Below are 26,065 nucleotides of genomic sequence, written 5' to 3'. Positions count from 1 at the left end.
GCCCCCAAGCATAGAACCTGACTTATCACATTGCAGAATGGCGGGAAAGAACGATTGCATGGTCCACCGAATTGCCGATTGGCTCGAGATAGGTGCGCCCAAGTTTGGGCAGCCAAGCTCGGCTGCCCACGCAGAGGCGAAACAGGGGCAGGAGGTGGAGGCCACGGTAGGCGCGAGGCGGTGTGTAAGGCACTAATGCTGCATTAATTGGTCCAACACCACGCACGGTGTAAAACGCCTATTATATGTTTGGCCGCCCTTGACAACACTGACCGGGCTGGTGCTTGTCTGAAGCCACAAAGCTTGTGTAGATATCGTCGAAGCTCTCGAGCCATGGTAGCAGCAATGCAGGGGTTGAGCCCTCCTGCAACTATCACCGGCTTGCTGCCCTTGCCTTCTACACCAGCATTTCCATGGCCGGCAACTTCGCGTATTCGCCACACGTTTTTTCCTGTTGTTGCAGCGTCCGGCAAAGGGTTTGGAGAGCTTCTGAAGCAGAAGAAGGGCAAGGGCACGGAAGACGAGACCGTAATCTCCCCTCTTTCCCCTGGCAGAGGCTTCGGAGACGCGCAGAAGAAGAAGGGCGTGGCCTCCAAAGAAGGCGATGATGATGAAGATGTTGTAGATGAAGATGATGATCTGCAGACCGCTTGTCCGTGTGGCGGAGGCGAAAACAAGCTTGGCTATGGCGAATGCTGCATGCCCTACCATCAAGGAACTGCTGTTGTGCCTGATGGTCTCTCTCTTCTAAGTAAGTAAAATTCTGAAGCTCTACCCTTCTCGATTTTTCCACGATAATGTAAATGACGGCAATGGTGACTACGACAGCAATAGCAACTACCATGAGGAAAGGGGGAGGAGAATAAAGATGTTCGTATTGATGATGATGTGTTGATGATAACAGTGACAACAAAGACCATAGAGGTCTTGAGATTAGTTTGTAGTACAGATACATCAGAAAGGAAAAAACCTGGTTTGGGTTTGCAAAAATTCTTGTTGAGGGCTCTTCCATCACAATATACTGCCCATTTTCCCTCTTTGTGAGCTTCCTAAACCTGAGCTAATTTTGCAACCTTCTTGTTGGAATGATCATCTCCAGCCCCGTTTGCCCCCTTTTATTCATCATATTTATATGATATTTTTGGGTATTTTTCCCACCTTTTATTAGGCGTTTTTCCTAGTCGTGGACTCTGTCCTCAATCATGGATTTTTGTGCTGGCCGACCAGCCCCTTCATGATGTATATAAGAATAGGATTTGTGCCATTTAATTCATTCATCATTTTTGCTCAAGTGTTGGATCATTGCTAGTTGCTCCAAGTCTCGCCTCTCCTTCCGCATGTTGCCTCCAATGGTATCAAAGCGCTGAGGTTCTCCGCAGGAAGACTATCAGCCCAAGGTTTTTTTTTTCAAGCCCTCCCTCGCAATTTAACACAATTTTTTTGTCAGCATCCATTTTTTTGTGTGTTTTGTCCCTACCCCAGATCAAAGGAGGTATCATAGAGAGAACTCTACTCAGAAGGTTGCCTTGGAGAATCAACTTGCCAACTTGCAGATCTCGGATACTGCCAACATCATGGATTCCATCATGGAGTTTGTTACCATCAAGAATTTAGTTCTCCTTTGGAAGGCCAAAGGCCATAGAAGTTGTATAGACATCTGCATCTTTTTGTACCATATAAATATGCTAAAACTACAGTTCATCTCTCTCTTTCTGTGCTATCTATTCATTGCGTTTGCATTAGTGTTCGTAATCAATAGGCTTAGGGTTGGATCAAGTACAACAAGGCTTCTGCGCATGCAACAATGGGCTGGCCGATTGGGTATTAAGCCCTTGGTTGCGCCTTGGGCAAACCCCATGCTCAAGGCTCTTCAAAGCCTATCTCATGAACCTAGACTGGTGCCCGTGCATCCGAGTGGAAACCTCATAAATGCCTGGTACACCTCTACATCATTCCAAAGGGTTACAAAGATGTGTGGGACATGCACTAACTTCATGTGTGGGACATGCACACTTGACCATGTACGGTTCTCGTACATGTGACCATGAATGCTCTATAGTGGATCCTTGGCTAACTCATCTTGGACAAGGGCTAGTTACTTGCACTTGTTGTACAGATATGTCCATGTGGCATCCAAGTGCGGAATGCACATGATAGCATGCTACATATTGCATAATAAAGAATAAAGTATCACAAAAACATCTGGACTTAGACTCTGTCACCATTTGGTCCCTTCACCCGTCTTGACCTGTGTTTCACACATTGGGTGGAACCAAGGTATGAACGGGGATTTTTCCACAGAAGAAAGCGGGAGCATGAACTGACAAAGTTTTGGCTTGAAAGATGGCATCTGGACAAAAGTAGCATGGGATTTTCATCATTAAAATGATAAGTTAGTGTTTTCACACATTATTAACAAAGGGTTAGACATATTATTAGTATTGGACAGATATATATGGACAAAAGAAGGCGCCTAGCTCCAGCTTGGGAAGCAAGTTTGGAAAAAAGCTTAAAAGTAGTTATTTTTGGCAGCTAAGGCCACTTTTGGCAAAAGGGGGAAAAGCAAGGGCCAAAAAGAGCTGGCTGACTCCAACGAAAGAGAGGATGGGCTGAATTCGTAGAAAAAAAAAGAAGGGGCAGCAGTCGGGAACACTCTCTCTACTCAGCGTTGGCTGTACAGTTGCATCCTCTTGCAAGGTTGGTCGTACTGTTGCTACGCAGTGCTCTCTCTCTTGTCCGGTTGTCGCCTTTGAGCAGGTTGACAATAGTGTTACTCATGTTATTGCTGGCTGCCTGCTGAAAACTAGCCGACAACCGTTGATTGATTCTATATTCCGCCTGGGCAGCAGCCTGAAGACTGCCATATGTGAAAAGTGCCATCTTTGTGGTGATTTGCACATGCACTCTGCACTGTAGTGCATGGTGACAAACTGGCTCATCATCATCAGTGCAACATTGTATGGGTATTAGAACCTTTCAGGATGATATTTGTCGTACGCTGTGACCCCATTGTAATCCTTAGTCCAGGATAAGTCAAGCACGAGCTACGTAGGTCATTCTCAGCCATAGCAAGTCAGTCAGTCAGTCCAAGTCCCTTAACCCACTTGAAGAGACGCATTCATGCATGTAGAGTCAGTAGAAACCTTAGGGTTTGCATTAGAAAGCATTCTGCATATTGCACATCATTCATTCATGGCATCTAGACCATTGCAGAAACCCCAGATATCATCTAGTATTTATCAGGATATTTACTAGGAATTTTCTGGTATTTTCTTCATCATTTTCAGCATTTTATACATCTTTTATGCATTTATTGTGGACATGAGCAGTCGGCCAGCTCTGTAGCCAGCCGACTGGCTCACTTGGTCCATATAAATAGATCAGCATGTTATTCATCCATTCATTCATCATATTCAGTAGTAGAGCATTCAAGCGCTTGGCATCTTCAGCACAAGGAGCATAAGCGATTGCAGTTTCAGCCATCATCCCTCTGCGTTTTTCGCCTACAGCACTAGGCGTCTCAACGCATGAGTATTCAGCCCCACTGCATCAGCAAAACGTATCAGTTCAGCATTCAGCCACCCGCAGTCCATCTTGCGTTTTCTGCATCCATACAGTTTTCAGCATTCATCTACTCATCGTTTTGCTCCAGCCACTTGGTGAAGGTAAAACGCAGCATTCATACTCATTTACAGCATTCATACACAGTCTAGAACAGTCCCAAACAGCCCCTCTCTCAGCCTCAGCTTTGCATCCCTCCCTCATTCCATTGGGAAGAGTGCATAGGCTCAAGATTGGACATCATTGGTGCTTCTACAGTCGTGTACAGTTCAGCCCAACTCTCGGTCTTCAAAGGTCTTGCGTTTGGCTTATCGTCAGTCACACCGTCAGTCTCTTCAAAGATAATAAAGCAAATACTATCTCGGTGATGAGATAGGGGGCCCTTCAGTGGGTAATTCAGGACCCCATACAGTGTACAGTTCTCATCTATCTCTCTCAATTCTCTTAAAAGTTTGAAGTCTTATAGTGGATTGCTAAACTCGCGAAACTCAAGATACAGAAGACGGTGTGAGCATTTGTGTCACAGGATCCTCCAATACGAATACGTCCGCTGCATGTTACATGGGTATCAGATTCAGCTTGTCCACACACATCGTATCCTAGCGTGAGGGCATCCTTGGATGGTCAGATTGCGTTTTGTGTAAGATTCCTCCCTCAACCCCTTTTTGATGTCTAGTATATTCCCCTGTAATCAATTCCTTTTCTGAAATATAAGAGATCTTGTTTGTGACTGTTTTAACCTAGAGAGAGAAAATATTCTAGAGAGAGAATATTCAGATTTTGAATATTTCTGGATAGAAAAATATCTCTTATAATTCAGATGAGTTCCCCTGAAACAGAAATTTAAAAAGAATTTTCCTATGTGCAATTGGAATTAATTGGAAAGAGGTATAAAGAACCTTAGCCTAAGGGTCTAGATTTTCATAAATCTTTAGACTATGGTCCAATTAAGGTTCCTATGGGCCAATAGCATCAATCCATGTGTAGGGAGGAGATAAATCCAATTTGTAAAAGAAGATACCCAAAAATGAGTAAATGCTCACATAAGATGAAGAGTTGAAAATGTACAAGGTTTATTAGTAAATAAACACATATGTAAGGAAGAGGAGTTCTTTAAAGGAGGTGCATATTTCACATAAGATGAAGAGTTGAAAATGTACAAGGTTTATTAGTAAATAAACACATATGTAAGGAAGGGGAGTTCTTTAAAGGAGGTGCATATTTCACATAAGATGAAGAGTTGAAAATGTACAAGGTTTATTAGTAAAAAAACTATGACACATATGTAAGGAAGAGGAGTTCTTTAAAGGAGGTGCATATTTCACATAAGATGAAGAGTTGAAAATGTACAAGGTTTATTAGTAAAAAACTATGAGCAATAAAATTTTGACACATATGTAAGGAAGGGGAATTCTTTAAAGGAGGTGCATATTTCACATGCTTGAATGAGTTTTAAACTCAAAAATAATGTGATATTTTTATCTCTCATCTCTCTTGAACCAAACCAAATCAAAATGGAACCAAACCGAATCAAAAAATAACCAAACTAGGTCCAAATCTAGTCCAAATTCAACCAAACTGACTTGGAAAATTCTAGAATCAGTTTGTTTGGTTAGGAGCTCAAATTTTCCTATAAATAGAAGCCTCCCCTTGTTGAAAAAAATATAATGTCTTATGCATTGTTACTCTACTCCACCTAAGCCAAAATATAGTCTCTTATGCTTTGTTACTCTACTCCACCTAAGCCAAAATATAGTCTCTTATGCTTTGTTACTCTACTCCACCTAAGCCAAATTAGATAGAGTCTTATGCTTGTTACTCTACTCCACCTAAGCCAAAATATAGAGTGTCTATGCATTGTTACTCTACTCTACCTAAGCCAAGAGTTGTGAATTCTTTAATAATTCACTAGTTTTTGATACTTCTCTCTTTCTTCAATCCCCATTGGTGGCTCCATCAACATACTAAACCAATTGATTGGTTGGGGGCCTCTACCGTGACTAAAGAATCAAGCAAATTATAAGGTAAGTATATTGAATTTTGATCTTTCTATAATTTCTCAATGATTCTCTCTTCTCAACCCCTCTCAAGCTTGAGAAGTTTAATTAGTATGGTTTTTTAAATGCTATTGAAGTTAATTGGTGAATAGTAGTGAAGAGTTACATAATTTAATAAATGCTATAGAAGTTAATTTCCATTTATGTTTAAAATTCTAATGGTTTTTATGTAATTTCTCTCTCTCACTCAAGAAATGGTCATACTCATGAACCATTCTCAATCCAAATGAAGCTTTTCATAAAGCTTTTCCTTAATCCAAGATTAAGCTATGCTTGAGGCCAAATTAATGGCTCTTTGCTATGCTTTTAGTTTATGCACATTGATGATTCAATCCATTATGGATTGATGGCCCAATTAGAGACCATTCTAATTGTTTTCTTAATGATCCAATTAGAGACCATTATGGATTGATGATCCAATTAGAGACCATTCTAATTGTTTTCTTAATGATCCAATTAGAGACCATTATGGATTGATGATCCAATTAGAGACCATTCTAATTGTTTTCTTAATGATCCAATTAGAGACCATTATGGATTGATGATCCAATTAGAGACCATTCTAATTGTTTTCTTAATGATCCAATTAGAGACCATTATGGATTGATGATCCAATTAGAGACCATTCTAATTATTTCTTTAATAATGAGCTTTATCCCTTAGAAAAAAATTGAGATTTATCAGTCATAGTAGCGGAGCTATGGCAAAATTTTTATAAAAATTACGCATAAAATAAATTCATTCAAAGCATAAAAAGAGGAATTCCTACCATATTCTAGGAACTATCATCCTAGATTAATTAAAAGAATTTTATTATGCATGGAGATGTGAATGTTGCATGTAGATGTAGATGTATGGATGTGAGTGTGAATGTAGAGGTGGATGTATGCATGGGACGTGGATGTATGCATGTAGAAATAGATGTGTAGATGAGGATGTAAATGGAGATGTGGATGGATGCATGTAGATGTAGAGGTATAGATGTAGATGTGAATGGAGATGTGGATGGATGCATGTAGATGTAGATGTATAGATGTAGATGTGGATGTGGAGGTAGATGGATGCATGTAGATGTAGATGTATAGATGTAGATGGGAATGGAGATATGGATGTATGCATGTAGATGTAGATGTATAGATGTAGATGTGGATGTGGAGGTGGATGGATGCATGTAGATGTAGATGTATAGATGTAGATGTGAATAGAGATGTGGATGTATGCATGTAGATGTAGATGTATAGATGTGGATGTGGATGTATACATGTAGATGTAGATGTATAGATACGGATGTGGATGTGGAGGTGGATGTATACATGTAGATGTAGATGTATAGATGTAGATGTGGATGTGGAGGTAGATGGATGCATGTAGATGTAGATGTATAGATGTAGATGGGAATGGAAATATGGATGTATGCATGTAGATGTAGATGTATAGATGTAGATGTGGATGTGGAGGTGGATGGATGCATGTAGATGTAGATGTATAGATGTAGATGTGGATGTGGAGGTAGATGGATGCATGTAGATGTAGATGTATAGATGTAGATGGGAATGGAGATATGGATGTATGCATGTAGATGTAGATGTATAGATGTAGATGTGGATGTGGAGGTGGATGGATGCATGTAGATGTAGATGTATAAATGTAGATGTGAATGGAGATGTGGATGTATGCATGTAGATGTAGATGTATGGAGGTGAATGTGAATGTGGATGTGGATGTATGCATAGAGATGTAGATGTATGCATGTAGATGTGAATGTACGCATATAGATGTGGATGTATGGATGTGAATATACGATATGCGATGTGAGGGAATCTGAAGTGATGAGATAGAAATGATGTGATGGGATGAGTATACATATAAATGGAATATGGAATAAGTAATGTAGATTGATGAGGGATAATGTGAAAAAATTAAAGTTAAAATAGAAATTGTGTTGTAAACTGTTTGTAAATACTGTTTGTAAATGCTGTTTGTAAATGATTGTTTTATGTCAAGAATGCTGGGGGGAGCATTTTGACCGTCTTGTGATTAAAGTCGTGATGGTAAAGTTGCAACTGCTGACGGGGAGTCAATGAAGGACGTCTCGCGTAGCAAGGTCGGCCGAGGTCTTGACCAGCCTCGGTGCGATTAAAATGGTGAGCTTCCGGTACGGTGGATGAGGGGCCAAGGAAGCGGCCTATGCGTGAAGCGCTAGGTTACCTGCGAAGGATCCTAGAGGGTGCTGACCATACGGTGCTCGGGCTCTGGGTTGCCTAGGATACCCACGCGTGCGTCGAGGAAGATATTGGAACAGAGTTGGAGTTGTTTTCTGAAATCGAGCATGGATCTGGTTGATTGACCTTGCTGGTCTTCAATGGATGAGTCCATGGCTCCTTATATGGATCTGTTGGTTGATCTTGCTGATCTTCAACGAGAGTCCATCTTGTTAAGTGATTATATTGCCACGTATTATGGGCTAGGAACTATCGAAACGGCTCCTGAGCGTTCTAGTTGCCAATGATGCCATAGATACTCTGATGAAGGAATGATGGGAAATTAAGAATCAATTGGATAAATTGGAAGATGGTGATCAATGATACTATGGTTTTATTAAAGGATTGTTTTAAACTGGTTGAATCTGATTGAAAAAGGGCAATTTCATATTGGGTGTGTGAGTGGTGTGACTAGTTTTATTTTGCATGAACATCCGGCTAGGGGGCCTTGGAACTCTTTTCCTTGGTACCCGGGACAAAACCTAACCAAATTTTTAATTGGATCCCATCACTACAGTGGTTGGGCGGTTGGCTAACCCATGGGATCGGATGGGGTTAGGCTGGACTGATGGATCCGTAAATCGAGACTCAAACTTTTGTTTTTACGATAGAAAAAAAATAAATCCCGGATAGTAACTGTTCTATGGATAGGAATCAACGGCTGTGCCTCTTGAATGGGGAAAAAAGCGTTGATCCCAATGATCCAAGTGCAAGTTTCTTCCTTGAACTGACTAAGTACCTTATAGATGTAACTGGATCATCTCGATCAGAAATGATCTTGACTACGTTAGAGTAAAAAGTTATCCTGGTGGAATCGCCCGTGCTTTCCGGTAAAGGAAGTTTTTCCGGGTTCGGTTTTGGAACAACCGACGGACTAGTCTCTTATCCGGATATCCGTGGGCGAGGCCCCGAGTGTGGGACCCCTGTCCCGCGCGAGGAGCGCTACTTCCGCTGCCAGTACCCCGAATCCGTTGCTCGGTGGGAACAGGGATCTTACATTTTGGCACGACCACCGACTTCAGCATTATGTCTACAGAGGAGAGTACTCATCAGCCGGAAGACGTCTCCCCCGAAGGAGACCTTGCTCCTCCGACTACAGCAAACACCATAGCTCTTCTTAGAGCTCAGAACCAACTGCTCATGGAGCGTCTCCAACTCTTGGAGGCAACAACAGCACGTCCTCCTTCGCCTCGAGGAGTCCCTGACTATATCTCCCTCTTCTTTCAGATGGAACAACAAAGAAGAGAAGACGAGGCCAGACGGAGAGAAGAAAAAGCAGACCAGAAGCAAGAAAACAACAAGAGAAAGCAGAAAGACGGGACTATGAGGAAGCCCAACGTAGGATCGATGAAGACCGGCGTCAGGTTGAGCTTGCCGCTCGGGAGCACCAACGAGAGCTCGATTGAGAACGTATGTTACTCGAGCACCAAAGGGAAAAGGAGGCTATTCATCTTAGATACCAACACCTCCCTTCAGCTTCCCCTGCCTCAGGTGCCACCAGCCAGCAGTCTGCAGCATCAACTACGGTCATTCGCAATCAACCAAATTTCAGTAAATATGATGGTAAGTGTGATCATTTAGCGGTTAATCAGTTCATTCATCAATTTACTGGTCATTTCCCGTTAGCTACGATCACATATCCTCATGATAGAGTCCATGTAGCGACTCCCCATCTCACTAGTGAGGCAGTCACTTGGTGGCAGCATTGGTCTAATCTTTATACAGACCAGACCACAGGTATCACAGCTTTTAGCTGAGATACATTTGTCCATGACTTGAAGACCAGATTCCTCTCGCCCCAGTACATGACCGGTCTGGCAGATGAGTTCTATGGACTCAGACATAACGGATCCCCAGTGCTTCAGTTTTTCGGCAAGGTTATTACTTTAGCACAACAGTTAGGGCTATCTGCGCAGGCCAAGATGGAGCAATTCATTCGTGGATTGGATCCCAACATTCGGTTCATAATTCGTAACTTTGAACCCAGGCTTTGACTCTTGCTCAGAATGAAGAAATGAAGATGAATGGAGGCAAGCCCAAGCAGTCATCCCAGTCCAGTACCAAACCCCAGCAACAACAATTTGCTACACAACCAGGGAAAGGTAATGCATCTTCTAAAGATGCTAAGAAGGACGGCAGTAATTGTCAAAATACGCAGCGGAAATGATAACCAAACTTGGGTACATAAGAGCAAGTAGAGTGCAGAAAATAGACAGCACAAGAAACACTGAGAGATAGGCGTGTAAACTCTTCTCTATACACAAGATCCCGTACAAAACTGAATGTGTAAATGGTGAGGAGCATGGGGCCTATTTATATGCCCCATGGATGCAGTCGGCCAGCGCGTGATGGCTCTCCATGACTGCATAAAGTAGTCGGCCAGCAAAATATCTCCACGACTGTATAAAAACAGGTCGGCCGGCATAAAAGGCTCCACGACTGCATCATAGGCAGTCGGCCGGCCACCAGGAGCACATGAGGTGCAGTCGGCCAGCACCATGGGCTCCTGCCAACATGTGGCATCCATCCACACCATGAAAAAATGGGGAAAAAATACGGGGAGTGAGGAAAAATGATAAAACACCTATACAGGGCGGGCACACCCACAACAGAGGCCCTGGTGTCTGATCAAGACAGGAGATGACTTCTAACAGTAATAGCTCCAGTTCAGGGGGTAAGAAAGATAAAGAATCTAAGCCTAAGAAAACCCCCCATGAAAAGGCTAAAGCAGGCATTATTGGAGGTTATCTTCCTCTAGAGGAGCAAAAGAAATACCAGTTAGAAAACAGATGTTTTTTCTGTCACATCATTGGGCATGGTAAGAAGGATTGCCACAAATGGCAAGTGGAACAAGCTGCCAAAGCCTCTTCTGCCACAGTTGCCACAACATCCCAGCTCCTCCAGTCCCGTCTATTACCACCAATGCAGTTGAACTTTTATCTTCTATGCATCCTATGCCATCCGTGGTATTTGATGCTAAGCAGGAGGGTGAGAGTGATGCTGCGCAGAAAAGCCTCCTCCGAGCTTACGGCTCTGCCAAGGACTGACAGTTTGTTGTCCTTTTTGATATGGGCAGTTCTGAGGACGCCATCTGTCCTCAATTGGCTAACAAAATGAGCTGCACATTAGTCCCATATCATCTGGATGTGGCCGGGCTCACACCTGGTCTCCGCACCCACATTTCTCAGAAGGCACAGCAATTTGCCTTTGACGTTCAGAAGGCCTCATTCCAACGAGATTTCATTCTCGCCTCTGTTGGGTTGTGACATGATCTTAGGGGTTCCGTCAGTGTGAGCCTATTCTCGATTGGGGGCAAGACACTTTTACTATCTATAAAGGTTTTTATGAGCTTGTCATGATTCGTGGGGATAGAAGCATTTTTGGTATCCCATTGATTTCGCATCTCCAAGCCCGACGAGCTATCCGCAAGGGAGCAGAAGAAGCACTACTTTATGTTCGTGCTCAAACAGCCTCTACCTCATCGATAGCATCCATCTCATCTTCAGTCCCTTAGTTAGCAGACCTCTTGTCCAGACATTAGGACATTATGCTCAGGGACGATCTCCCGCCCAGTCTCCCACCCTCTCGCCCCGAGGACCATCACATTGATTTGGTCCCTGGATCGGATCCTCCTAGCAGGTTTCCCTATCGTCTTTCCAAGACTCTAGAGGGCGAGTTAGAAAAACAATTATCTGAGCTCCTCCGAGCCGGATTCATTCGGCCTTCTTCCTCACCATTTGCTGCACCTATCCTATTTGTCCAAAAGAAGGACAAGTCTGCACGCCTTTTTGTAGACTACATGGCATTAAACAAACTCACCATTAAGAATAAGTTTCCTATGCCAAGGATAGAGTACATTTTGGAGCGTTTAGACGGTGCTAAATTTTTCACTAAGATCGACCTCAAGAGTGGTTACCATGAGGTCCGCATTTTCGGAGCTGACATTCCAAAAACAGCTTTCCGAACAGAGCGTGGTCACTATGAGTTTGTAGTCATGCCTTTTGGTCTTACAAATGCACCCGCAACCTTCAATAAAATGATGTCCAAGATTTTCGCAATCCTCATTGGGAAGTGTGTTTTCATATTCCTTGATGACATACTAGTCTTCTCAGCCATTGCGGAGCAGCATGAGAAAGATGTGGAGAAAGTCTTGCAACTGTTGCGAGATAATGGGCTCTACACAAACGCCAAAAAGTCTGTCTTCGGCGTTAAGGAAGTTCAATGCTTGGGCTATATCATCGGTTCTGATGGGATTAGATTGGATCCATCAAAGGTTCAGGAAATCTTAGATTGGGACATTCCTAAGACCGCCCAAGAGATCTGCTCATTCGTAAGTCTTTGCCAGGCCTATAGTACCCATGTCTATCAGTTTTCTAACCTTGCAGCACCTCTTACCGACTTGCTTAAGGGGGTGAAGACTCGAATGCAAAAAGTCTCAGTCAGGCAAGGCGTTTGATGCACTCCAGAAAGCTGCCTCAAAAGCGCTTGTATTAAAGTTAGCATCTTGCGATGAACCTTTCGAGGTCATTACCGATACAAGCACTGTAGCCATAGGTGCAGTTCTCCACCAGGACAATAGACCCGTGGCATACTACAGTAGAAAGTTGGATGTTGCTGAAAAGAATTATTCGGTGTATGACAAAGAGCTTTTGGGTGTGATCACAACGCTTAAACATTGAAAGCCTTTTCTTTATGGACAGGTTTTCACAGTCAAAACAGACCACCAAGCACTTAAGTGGCTTTAAACCATGCCAAGTGCCCAGTGGAGTGATCGGCAGGCCAAGTGGAGTCAACTCTTCCAATTGTTTGGAGGAATGATTGAATACATCCTTGGTAAACATAACCCAGTAGCAGATGCTCTTAGTCAAAAGGCTAGCATCCAGGTAGTCCAAGAATCTACCATGCTCGAAATTATGGGGAAGGACTTAGATAGCATGAAAGACCAATATGTGGACTCCCCTGAGTTTGGTACTCAGAATAATTTGGCCCTCACTTCTGAGCGTGGCCATTATTTAGTACTGAACGGTTGGTTGTTCTTCAAGAACCGTCTCTGTGTTATCCGGGAAAAGCGATGAGCTCTTCTCCATGATGCTCATGATTCCTTATTTGGAGGACATAGGGGTATCAACAGTATCCTTGAGAAATTGGAACGGTCCTTTTATTGGCAAAAAATGAGGCGTGATGTATATTCACATGTTCAAGCCTGTAAGATTTGCCAAAAAGTAAAGATTCCACATACAAAGAAGGCTAGTTTACTTCAACCTTTGCCTATCCTCGACGGACCTTTCATCGACATATCTATGGACTTTGTAGGGTCTCTACCAGCATTCACCGGATCCTGTAACACTCAGTGTTTTACCATTGTGGATCGCTTCAGTAAATTTTGCATGCTCATCTCATGCAAGCATACGGCCACAGCTGAGGACGTAGCCCGTCTTTTTCTCAAGCATTGGTATCCAATTTGTGGTTTGCTTAGTACCATTACATTAGATAGAGATTCCAAGTTTACCTCGCATTTCTAGAGGGCATTATTTGAAAACTTTGGAACTCAGTTGTAGTTGTCTAGTGCATTCCATCCACAGACAGATGGCCAGGCAGAAATTTAAACCAGTTGGCCTTTGATGTTCTCAAGTCATATTGTTATGACCAGTAGTCCAAATGGGAACATTATCTTCCATTGGTCTAGACTATCTTGAACGACACTCATTCATCCAGTGTTGGACGGACTCCATATGAAGCAGCCTTTGGTTGCCGTTTCTCTTGTCTTTTGACGAGATTGGTGTCTCCATCTCTAGAGGCTAATAAAACCACAGAAGCATTTTTCGAAATCATTGAGTCAGTCAAGTACCGCTTGACCAAAGCACATGAAGCCTATAGCAGACATGTAAATAAGTCAAGACGAGGTGTCCACTTCAAGGAAGGGGATTGGGTCTATTTGCGAATCATGAAACAAAGATTGCAACAAGTGGGCAAACGTTGTCCCAAGCTTTCATTCTGTAGTTTTGGACCTTTCCCAATAGTTAAAAAGTTAAGTGATGTCTCCATGAAGTTAAGATTGCCTAACAGTTGGACGATGCATGATGTTTTCCATGTTTCTTGGCTAAAACCATATGTTGGACCAGAAGTGTTTGATGTTTAAGATGAACAGCAGCCAGACGTGGTAGACGAAGCCGAAGTCATCGAGCCCAAGCAGATCCTTCTTCATCGTTGGAAGCATGGTTCTGGTCGAAGGATACGTCAGTTCTATACGAAGTTCCAAGATCGAGGTACACACGAAGCCGTATGGCTAGACGAGGAATTCTTTCAAGAGTACCCCTAGTTGTTGGCCGACTACTTGGAAGCCATGAACCTGCCGCCAAGCTAAGCAGGAGGGAATGTCACATGCACTCTACACTATAGTGCATGGTGACAAACTGGCTCATCATCATTAGTGCAACATTGTATCAGTACTAGTACCTTTCAGGATGATATTTGTCGTACGCCGTGATCCCATTGTAATCCTCAGTCCAAGATAAGTCAGGCACGAGCTACGTAGGTTATTCTCAGCCATAGCAAGTCAGTCAGTCAGTCCAAGTCCCTTAACCCACTTGAAGAGACACATTCATGCATGTAGAATCAGTAGAAACCTTAGGGTTTGCATTAGAAAGCATTCTGCATATTGCACATCATTCATTCATGCATCTAGACCATTGCAAAAACCCCAGATATCATCTAGTATTTATCAGGATATTTACTAGGAATTTTTTGGTATTTTCCCATCATTTTCAGCATTTTATACATCTTTTATGCATTTATTGTGGACATGAGCAGCCGGCCAGCTCTGTAGCCAGCCGACTGGCTCACTTGGTCCATATAAATAGATCAGCATGTTACTCATCCATTCATTCATCATATTCAGCAGTAGAGCATTCAAGCGCTTGGCATCTTCAGCATAAGGAGCATAAGCGATTGCAGTTTCAGCCATCATCCCTCAGCGTTTTCCTCCTACAGCACTAGGCGTCTCAACGCATGAGTATTCAGCCCCACTGCATCAGCAAAACGCATCAGTTCAGCATTCAGCCAGCAGTCCATCTTGCGTTTTCTGCATCCGTACAGTTTTTAGCATTCATCTACTCATCGTTTTGCTCCAGCCACTTGGTGAAGGTAAGACGCAGCATTCATACTCATTTACAGCATTCATACATAGTCTAGAACAGTCCCAAATAGCCCCTCTCTTAGCCTCAGCTTTGCATCCCTCCCTCATTCCATTGGGAAGAGTGCATAGGCTCGAGATTGGACATCATTGGTGCTTCTACAGTATTGTACAGTTCAGCCCAACTCTCGGTCTTCAGAGGTCTTGCGTTTGGCTTATCGTCAGTCACACCGCCAATCTCTTCAAAGATAATAAAGCAAATACTCTCTCGGTAACGGGATAGGGGGCCCTTCAGTGGGTAATTCGGGACCTCATACGGTGTATAGTTCTCATCTCTCTCTCTCTCTCTCTCTCTCAAATCTCTTAAAAGTTTGAAGTCTTAAAGTGGATTGCTAAACACGCGAAACTCAGGATACAGAAGACAGTGTGAGCATTTGTGTAACAAGATCCTCCAATACGAATACTTCCGTTTCATGTTACATGATTATTTTCAATCGTGGGAAACATGGAAACAGGCTGACAAGTTATTGTGCAAACTGACCAGCCCTTTTGGGTCATATATAAGCATGGGCTTGTCAAGGGTCTAACCATCTCATTATTCACAAAGTGCTGAAGACTCCAAGGGCCAGGACAGCCACAGGGAAGCTAAAGCAAAGGTGATCTTGAAGGTCAAGGATTTAGGTCATCTTTAGGCTGCAGATTTACAGCCAAGGAAGATCTCCAAGAAGTCAATCTATTTCATCATTCAATAAAGCAAATACACTAGGTGGGAGCCCTTCAAAGGGTATTTGGGACCCAATCGGGTGTACTTGTCTTTGTTCTTCTTCTGTCTTACTCTTTCTCTCTCTTGCACTCTTAACTCCGTTACATTGTACAATCGTCAAGAACCAAGGTGCTGAATATTCCTTATCAAAGTATAATCCTGTCTGTAAGCTTCCGCATGTTACATCACATTCAAAAACTAGTTTCCACAGAGTATGTAACTGGTAGGGGACCGGAAACAATAATAATAGACCAACACTTCAAATACCAGACACAAAGCATGGAAAACACAGCGGAAGAACAATAAACAATACAATAATACCGTACTGAGCCGGAACGGCCGGCTCCCCATAGGAACTTCTTTATTCACACACAAGCTTTTACAAGATACTTGGGAGGGCAAAAGGACGGAAGGACCAAATATACGAGAGATGAGAGTAAAACCACACAGCATGAAATATGTGAGTGAATATATATAAAAGGGTGAGTGCAAATATGTACAAGAGCCCTCATATGAGAGGTGACTCTGAGCAGAAAGAAGACTAGTGCTGAAGCAGAGAAGACGTCGAAGCTGAAGCACGGTCAATGATGGAGGCTTACGTCGATGTGACGCAAAGCACTCCGAGGTGATAGTGGCAGCGGAAAAAGGTAACGTCGATGACGATGATGGTGGTGCAGTCTCTGATGACACGGGTGCTGCGTACCTGAAGCAGAGAGGGCTGCCGTCCCGAGTGGTGCAAGCTCTGGTGACACGGGTGCTGCGTACCTAAAGCAGAGAGGGCTGTCGTCCCGATGTAGCAGGCAGAGAGGGCTGCTGTCCCGATGTGTAGCAGAGAGGGCTGTTGTCCCGCAGTAGCAGAGAGGGTTGCTGTCCCAAGGGTTGTGCCCCTCCAGGAGTGCAGGTAGACGATCCATGCTTTGTGCTCTCGAGGTCTTCAATCCCTTTGCTCACGATTGCTCTGATACCATGCGAGTGCAAAAGGACGGAAGGACCAGATATACGAGAGATGAGAGTAAAACCACACAGCATGAAATATGTGAGTGAATATATATAAAAGGGTGAGTGCAAATATGTACAAGAGCCCTCATATGAGAGGTGACTCTGAGCAGAAAGAAGACCAGTGCTGAAGCAAAGAAGACGTCGGAGCTGAAGCACGGTCAATGATGAAGGCTCGCGTCGATGTGAGGCAAAGCATTCCGAGGTGATAGTGGCGGCGGAAAAAGGTAACGTCGATGACGATGATGGTGGTGCAGCCTCTGATGACACAAGTGCCGCAAGAAGAGAGGGTTGCCGTCCCGAGTGGTGCAAGCTCTGGTGACACGGGTGCTGCGTACGTGAAGCAAAGAGGGCTGCCGCCCCAATGTAGCAGAGAGGGTTACTGTCCCGATGTGTAGCACAGAGGGCTGCTATCCCAAAGTAGTAGAGAGGGCTGCTGTCCCAAGGGCTGTGCCAAAACGCACAAGATATGCTGAAGGTAAGCACGGATGTGACGCCTGCTGTATGCGCAATGAAGGCTGAGATAAACGCTGATATAAGCCCTGGCATAAGCCTAATGTAAGTGCAGATGTGGGCTGATGTATAGCGCTGGTGTGCTGCAGCAAAACGCAGAGGATTGCTGAAGCAAAGCGCTGATGTAAGTTGATGTATAAACGCTGATGTATGCTTTGATGTAGGCGCTGACATGTGCTGAAGTAAAAGGCAGATGTGGAGCAGAAGAAAGCCTGATGTAAACGCCAAGAAACAGCCTGATGTTGGCTGATGTGAGCCCTGCAGTAGGCGGCCTAGACCAGCAGAGGAAAACGCAGATATGACCCTCTGCTTGTAGGCGGCCAGATGGTACCTGATATGATGATGAAGTGGTACTTGAATGATGAGGTATACGGGGGGTGCTGGTCGGTCACCAGAAAGGTGTAGGCCAGCAGCCAAGGCAAAGAACCCCAAAAATATAAAATATAAAATATCCAAAAGGTCCCTTTTTAGGGCTGGAAAAAGTGTTGTTTCTTCACACCCCCTCTCAGGCCAAAAAGGGACCATGAGAGAAGATGAAGTATGCCAGGGTCCCACACAAACACAATGGTATCCCCCTCTGGAAACAAAATCTGATAAAATCAGAGAGGGCGATCGTGATGGCAAAGGTGGTGTGGATGAGGTGATGTGCATGGGTTGATCGTCTCCCAAAGTATGATCTTGAACAGGATTCTCCCTTGAGTAAGAAATCCCATTCCCTATGTGGTCCAGATCAGACTTTGGAGAAGCATCTTCTGGTGAGAAGAATCTGTTCTCTAGGAGTGCAGGTAGACGATCCATGCTGTGTGCTCTCGGCAGCCTCTACGGCTTGTTATTTCCTGAAAACAATTCCATGTAGTCTTTTCTCATGAAGGCAATCCCTTTGCTTACTGTCACCAATTGGCCGACCATTTGGTCCATCTCCAGTTTTTGTGTCTCGTTCACTTGAGGCCAAGCCGGTGTCTCATGTGAAGAGGCCAGTATTTTGCTGACATGGACGGGAGCCAGACTGGTGCCACCCGTGTGTTAGCAGGATGGTGTCATATGGACTGGAGCCAGACTGGTGCCATCCGTGTATGACCTGGACGGTGTTCGACCCATGGGATTGTCACGCCATGGAAGAGCCAGTATTCGTGCCGTGTTTTGCCTATGGGACTGTCACACCATAGAGAGACTCGTGCCTGGAACTGTGTCTTACCTATGGGACTGTCACTCCATAGGAAGACCAGGTTTTTATGTTTTACGTCGTGCCATTTTTGTGCCGACAGATATTTTGTACTTGTTCCATGAACGGGAGATATGTCCATGATACTATTTGCACTCATGATGCACTCATGTTCTGCATGTTTGAAACTGTTTTCGCATGACATGTATTTTTGTGTTTGCCTGCATGACGTGTCACTTACTGAGCGGGGACGCCTGCCAGTGAGTCGTGAAGTCTGCTCTGTCTTCTGACAAGTTTTGGTGCATGTGAAGAGGTGGTAAGTATATCGCACATGTTGTTTTAATACTTTATTTCTAACCTTTTGATTTATAAGGTTACATGTTCACACCCACTTAAAAGTGGGCACCCACTCAGGGGCCAAGGTGGGGAGCCCCACTTAAGTGTGTGTGGAAGTAGGCATGGTCACCTACCACATCCCTTTGGAACTGGCCACCCACATGCAAACGTGGGGGGGCCAGCCAAATCACTAAGGTTGAACTCCACTTCAATATTCATAAAAAAAGGCGACCACCCTTCATAGGAAAAACCACCGGCGATCGTTTCTTGAAGCGGCGCGTTTTCCCAGCAGGCAAGGTGATCCTCTGCAGGCGGCCAAAACCGGTTGCAACCAGGCGTGCTCCCCTGCAGGCGACTGGCTGCTACTCCTTACATGCTGCGCAGGCTGCTGTGTATCCTCCTCCAACCGGCGGTTGCACTCCCTGCACTGCAGGCGGTGTACTCTCTCTCTCTCCCAGGCGGCTGAGCTGTTTGCGCATGCTCTTCCAGGAGGCTGTGCGCTCCATCTGCAAGCAAGCGCAGGCTGCGTGACTCTCTTCCAGGCGGCTGCAAACTCCACAGGCTGCGCTTGTTTTTCAGCAGGGCTGCCCACCATCTACTGGCGGCTGCAAACTTCACTTGCTGCGCCTGTTTTCTACCCAGCAGAACCCTGCCCTCAGGCGACTGTGTTTGTGCTCCATCAAGCCGGTTCCTCCACGCTGCAGCCAGGCAACTCCTCCCTTGCAAGCGGGTGCTCCTTTCACAGCAGGTGGCTGTGGTCTTTGCGGTTATACTTATCTTGGTGGCTGCACTAAGTTCTCTACGAGGCGACTGTGTCAAGGTGTTACCTCTCCTAAGGCTGCCTCTCTATTTCCTTCTTTGAAAGAGGTTGCACGTCTTTCCACTGGCGGCTACAAGAGGACTTCACATCTCCTGGGTGGCTATGCCTTCTACACAAATACCATGGGTATTGGTCCTCTATCTGCCAACCACAAGTAAGTGAATTTTCAGATTTAAATAAAGTACTTTGTGTTAAATCTGATAAGGGATTTATTCCCCACGGTAACACCCGTTCGGTGCCGGGTAGTCCAAGCTCTTGTCACGTGCACACCAGTCAGGTGTACAGTGACATGGCATCATTATGGCTTCATTAGCATCATCAGGCATTATTCAGGCATTTATGCAATTTTATAGGTATTTTACTGGCATTTATGGGGCAGCCGACAGCCTTTTGTGGACATGACATCTGGCCGACTACATTAGTGCTGGCCGACCAGCAGCATGTTGGCATATATATACAGGCGCCTCTCCATTCAGTCATTTAGGATCATCCTCAGCAGCATAATCAGCAAACGCAGCCTCCTCTGGATCATCATGCGTTTCAGCATATCATCATCAGCAGCATTCAGTTAACGCATCACCATCAGCATCATCTTCAGCAAACGCAGCAATATTCAGTTCAGATTCAGCTATCAGGTGTGCGTTTCATCATCCCATCAGCATTTAGCTTCTGTTCCCAAAGCCTCCCTTCAGCGTTTCCTTCCAGGAGACAAGGGAAAGAGTGGACAGCAGTTCATCCCGCATTTTCAGCGTATATTCAGCATATTCAGCAGTATAGATCCATTTGGATCATCATTGTAACATCATTCATTCATCTAATATAGCTGCATTGCATTGACACATATCTGTCTATCTCTTGAACAACATTAAGTGCAGTTTAGTTAGACTAAGGTTGTGATTACTACGGTCTTAACCCTCCCACATGTCACATTGGTATCAGAGCGTTACAGGGTAACCAGCCTTAGAGCATGTTCATTCCATCAGTCATTCAGTCAGACATCATGTTAATCGCTTCTGCACAGTTGAACCCAGTTCTCAAAATTTTGCAAGCCACCCTTAGGGATTTTCCCTTAGGTCTGCATCAGTAACCCATCCATCTGCATTCTTGCACAGCATATAGGGTTGCACATGGCTTGCATATCAGACATCTTAGCAGTCATCTTAGCAGTCAGTCCTGCATACATGTTACCCATGAACTCTCAGGGAAGAAGGACATCCATCATCAAAGGAGCACATAAGTTTTGGGCTTCAACTGGCAGCAGCAGGGGGTTTCTCTTCCACAGAAGACGGAAGTTTGCTCCAACATCGCCTTAGGAGGTTCAGAGCTTCAGGTACGACGGAGATGGTAGGTGAAAGGTTTCCAGAGGCAGGTCAGGGGTGACTCAGGTATTTGCCATTCAGTTCCCGCAGTACATAGCGTCTTGGCTCAAAGGATTTCTCTCCTGCAGACGACCTCAGTCCCAGCAGAAGACAGAAGGGGGCAGTGGTTCGGAGGAGAAGGATCGCAGAAGAGTCGCAGGTTGCCAGGTATCCACCCAGCAACAGTTTAGCAGCGGGGAATGTCACGTGCACACCAGTCAGGTGTACAGTGACATGGCATCATTATGGCTTCATTAGCATCATCAGGCATTATTCAGGCATTTATGCAATTTTATAGGTATTTTACTGGCATTTATGGGGCAGCCGACAGCCTTTTGTGGACATGACATCTGGCCGACTACATTAGTGCTGGCCGACCAGCAGCATGTTGGCATATATATACAGGCGCCTCTCCATTCAGTCATTTAGGATCATCCTCAGCAGCATAATCAGCAAACGCAGCCTCCTCTGGATCATCATGCGTTTCAGCATATCATCATCAGCAGCATTCAGTTAACGCATCACCATCAGCATTATCTTCAGCAAACGCAGCAATATTCAGTTCAGATTCAGCCATCAGGTCTGCGTTTCATCATCCCATCAGCATTCAGCTTCTGTTCCCAAAGCCTCCCTTCAGCGTTTCCTTCCAGGAGACAAGGGAAAGAGTGGACAGCAGTTCATCCCGCATTTTCAGCGTATATTCAGCATATTCAGCAGTATAGATCCATTTGGATCATCATTGTAACATCATTCATTCATCTAATATAGCTGCATTGCATTGACACATATCTGTCTATCTCTTGAACAACATTAAGTGCAGTTTAGTTAGACTAAGGTTGTGATTACTACGGTCTTAACCTCTCACATGTCACAGCTCTATTGGCGAACCTCGGTCCAAAGGTGCGCCATGCGTTTGTACGAGAGCGCCTGTTTGTGCGTGGTCTCGGAACACCAGTGAGGTGCTCTCCGCGGAGTCCAGTGAAAGCACAGGACCGCAGAGATTGGACCATGCCAGTGGTCGTTCTGCTTCGAGCATCTACTTCGAACGTCGACTTCAAACCTATTTGTTTGGTACTGTATTCATATGTACATGGACATCATCTGGTTCTTGGAACCCATGGAGCATTGTATTTGTTAAATACTCCCAATGAATATATCATATATTGAGGGGGGGGTCGGCCCGTTCCGGCCCTAGTGCTGGTGTCCATCTTTCCATTTCATTTCATTTCAATTTCAAGTTGTATTAAGTTGTCCATTTCAAATTGTGGTTTTAAAGTTGTGCTATTAAGCGTGTGGGTGTTCAATGGAGTCTTCCCACTTGACGGGATCGGTTTCATTGGTATCAGAGCATGGTTGTTTCCCTCTTTCTAGTGGGGAAACGAACCTGTGTACTGGACATCCCGCTTTTAGCACACTTAAACACAATGGACAGCCAAGGCAACCCTTTGGAAGTGCCTAATTCGAGGGGTCCATCTAGTGCCCCCCGTGGCTCTGATGCTCTGCGAGGAAGACACAAGCCCCTTGAAAGGGTTAATGATAGTGAATCAAAGGGTCAACTGTCTCCAGGAAAGACAGTTATGCTTGAACAAGAGCCTGATGCAACGAGGGCTGAAATGAAACATATGAGAAAACTTTTGCAGGCACAAGAGCAAGAGTTAAAGTTTTTGCATGAAGATCCCCATCTGCAAAGTGCCATTGAAGCTAGGAAAGCTGATGCAATGGTAGATGTAACTTTTGAGTCTATGGCACGGGAAGTGGGCAAGAAGCCTAGGGAGTTAGCACTTGCCTACCTCCTCCGCAAAGGTGATATCAAAGAGGGGGACGACGGAGAGCTGAAATTTAGAAATCCACCTCGTTTGAAGCATGGAGATCCCGCGTCTCAAAGGCTGAAATCTTTTATGCAAAAGGAAGAGGTGACAGTCACCTCTCGTCATGCATCTTCTCCACAAGGCACAAAGCCTGACAGATATATGTATGCTAGTGCTCATGGAGAGCATGAAAGTCACATGCATGCAAGACATGTATCTCATGGTAAGGGTGACAGGTCTGCTTCTAGAAAAATTTTACCTTGTGAGTTGTCTCATGAAGAGACAATGCCATGTGCAGGTAAGTCACATGCATCTGAGTTTCAAGTTCGTGGAGCACATGCCACCGTGCCTCACGAAATTTCTATGACGGCTCATGGAGCCCATGCAGATAGGGCTGCCCCATTGGATAAGGGGAAAAGAAAAAGAGAAGACCATGAGCCTCATGCCAGAAAGCTCAAGGAATTCAAAGCAGGTGACAAATCTGTTAAATTTGATGTTTTTCATGGTGAACATGATGCTTCTAAAGTGTTAGCATTTGTGGCACAGTTCGACATTGCTTTTACCGATGAGGACTTTACTGAAAAGTCAAAATTACGCCTTGCTAGCATGTTTTTGAAAGGGACTGCTGCTCATCGGTGGATCACTGAAAAGATCACCAAGGATCCCATTTTCACTTGGAAGGAATTTAAGGATAGATTCTATGCTCAGTTTTTGCCACCAAATGTGGAGCAAACTCTCACTCAAAAGTGGGACAGGCTAGAGCAAAGAGATAATGAAAGTGTGCAACAGTATGTTAACAAGTTCTGGAAAGTGTTGCTGGAAGTAACTCCCTTTATGCAAATCACTGAGGATGAAAGAAAGAGGAAGTTTCGTTCTGGACTGCAACCAGCATATCGTTCGGGCTTTGAATTGCACCCGAAACATACTTTGCAACAGCTCACAGCTTCTGCTCTTGCTACGGAGCAATTGGTGCTCAAGATTAAACAGGATCAAGGAGGTTCAAAGGGGAAGGACAAGGCTGTCCCAAATTTGCAAAAGGGTGGACAGCCACCTAAAAAGAACTTCCGGGACACCTACTAGGGTGGTAAAGCTGAAAATAACACATCTAAAGATCAGGGCCCAAGGAAGAACAAATTCGGCTTAACCCCGGAGCAAAGAGAGCAATATGCCAAGGATGAAAAATGCTTTTCTTGTGGTAGCAAAGACCACATGTTTCGACAATGCCCAGATCGCAAACCAAAGCACGAGGACAAGCAGACCAAGGCTAATGTACATGCAGTTCCTGATGTGCAAGGAAATACTAGTCATGATGCAAAAGAGCGAATGGTTTGCAAGGCTTGGGGACAAATCAAGGATCAGCCCGCACTATTCATGTTTGATGATTGTGCAACCGATAACTTCATCTCTATGCAAACGACAGCTGCATTGGGTATTGAGGTTGAGAACATGGGACCTCAGATTGAAGCCGAAGCTGCATTTATTGGTAAAGAGGTGTAGGTTATCCCTTTGATAGGGAAGTTGCGCATCCATATCCAAGGCTACCTTGATAATGAACATTTCCTAGTTGCTCCACTAAATGGATGTGATGTATTGTTGGGCAAGCCGTGGCACCATAGGCTTGAGCCTCGCAAAGACTACAAGTCCAATATGATTGCTTTTATGCATAAAGGCCGCATGCATTTTATTGATGCTGGCAAAGAAGGGGATTCCATCCCACTTGGATCACACATCCAAATTAATAAAGCAATGAAAAAGAGTCTTTCTGCATACTTGGTTTTTGTGCGTGATAGCCTTGTGCCAAATCATCAAAATGTGGATGCTATGTCTGATGATAGGCTGAATTTTCTTTATGCATTCAATGACTGTTTTGCTGATTCATTGCCAGGAGAATTACCTCCCCAAAGGCCCGAAGATCACCGCATAGATCTTGTGCCAGGTAGTTCTCCACCTAACAAACCTGCATACCGAGTGAGTGCTGCACAACAAGAAGAAATCATGAAGCAGGTAAACGAGCTTTTAGAGAAAGGTTTGGTTCAGCCCAGTTCCTCACCTTACTGCTCCCCTGTGCTTCTTGTTCAAAAGAAGGACGGATCATTCCGTATGTGTGTGGACTATAGAGCTTTGAACAAGCTTATCATCAAGAACAGATTCCCAATTCCGCGAATTGATGATATTTTGGATAAGCTTGATGGCTCAACTTGTTTTAGCAGACTTGATTTGAAGAGTGGTTATCACCAGATACGAGTGGTGCCACAAGATGTCCATAAAACTGCATTCAGGACAACCTTCGGATTATATGAATTTTTGGTAATGCCTTTTGGTCTCACCAATGCTCCTGCTACTTTTAATCGTATGATGGATAGGATATTCCGACCCCATCGCAAGTTCACAGGAGTCTTCTTTGATGATAGCTTGGTTTTCTCCAAGAATGAGCAGGAACACAGAACTCATTTGGTCACAATGTTCGAAGAGTTGCGGCGGCATAAACTGTTCATTAATGCCAAGAAAAGTGAGTTTTTCCTTTCAGAGATTCATTATTTGGGTCATATTGTATCCAAAGATGGAGTTACAATGGATCCTACAAAGATAGAGACTATTCGGAATTGGCCCGAATTGCAAAACGTACATCAAGTACGTAGTTTTCTGGGATTATGTTCGTATTGCAGGCGTTTCATAAGGTATTTCGCCATGATTGCCACTCCGCTACATGATCTAACAAAGAAGAAAATCACTTTCAAATGGACTTCAAAGGAACAGGATGCTTTCTTGCAGCTCAAGCATGCTATTATATGTGGTCCAGTATTGATTGTTCCTGACTTGCACAAGTCATTTGTAGTTGAATGTGATGCTTGTGGTGATTGCATAGGAGCTGTCCTAAATCAAGAAGAGCATGCAGTTGCATATGAGAGCCGTCGTTTGCATGATGCCGAGCTTCATATGGATATCTATGAGAAAGAGCTCTTGGCTGTAATTCACGCCTTACAGATATGGAAACATTATCTTCTTGGGGCTGAATTTGTAGTCAAGACAGATCATCAAAGCTTGAGATATTTTCTATCTCAAACAAAGCTTTCAGAGAAGCAGATGAGAATGGCCAACTTTCTTTCCATGTTTCATTTTCAGATTGTGCATACTGCAGGAAAGAAAAATGTGGTGGCCGATGCACTATCCAGGAGGCCTTATGCAGCTGCAGTCTCAGTGGCCTCTCATGGAGACTTATTTGCTATGCGTGATTTGTATCATTTGGATGCTGATTTTTGCCATATATGGACTGATTTGATGGCTGGTCATTCAGATG

At 44.3% G+C, this 26,065-nt stretch overlaps 1 protein-coding gene across 1 annotated transcript in view; it reads left to right on the top strand.

The window, feature by feature from the left end:
- The first annotated feature begins 272 nt into the window (after positions 1 to 272).
- Positions 273 to 26,065, top strand: part of LOC147626637 (uncharacterized) — a 33,960-nt gene continuing 8,167 nt past the window's right edge. Inside the window, exon 1 of the mRNA XM_086816701.1 lies at positions 273 to 751. Within this exon, the coding sequence (XP_086672827.1) occupies positions 334 to 751 (418 nt within the window). The 5' untranslated portion in view covers positions 273 to 333. The remainder of the gene's footprint in view (positions 752 to 26,065) is intronic.

Source organism: Cibotium barometz, chromosome 22 (assembly GCF_041138505.1).
Source record: "Cibotium barometz isolate CiBa-2024 chromosome 22, ASM4113850v1, whole genome shotgun sequence".
NCBI lineage: Eukaryota > Viridiplantae > Streptophyta > Polypodiopsida > Cyatheales > Cibotiaceae > Cibotium > Cibotium barometz.
Note: the sequence above shows the minus strand (reverse complement) of the source record. Positions and strands in the feature narration are given on the sequence as shown.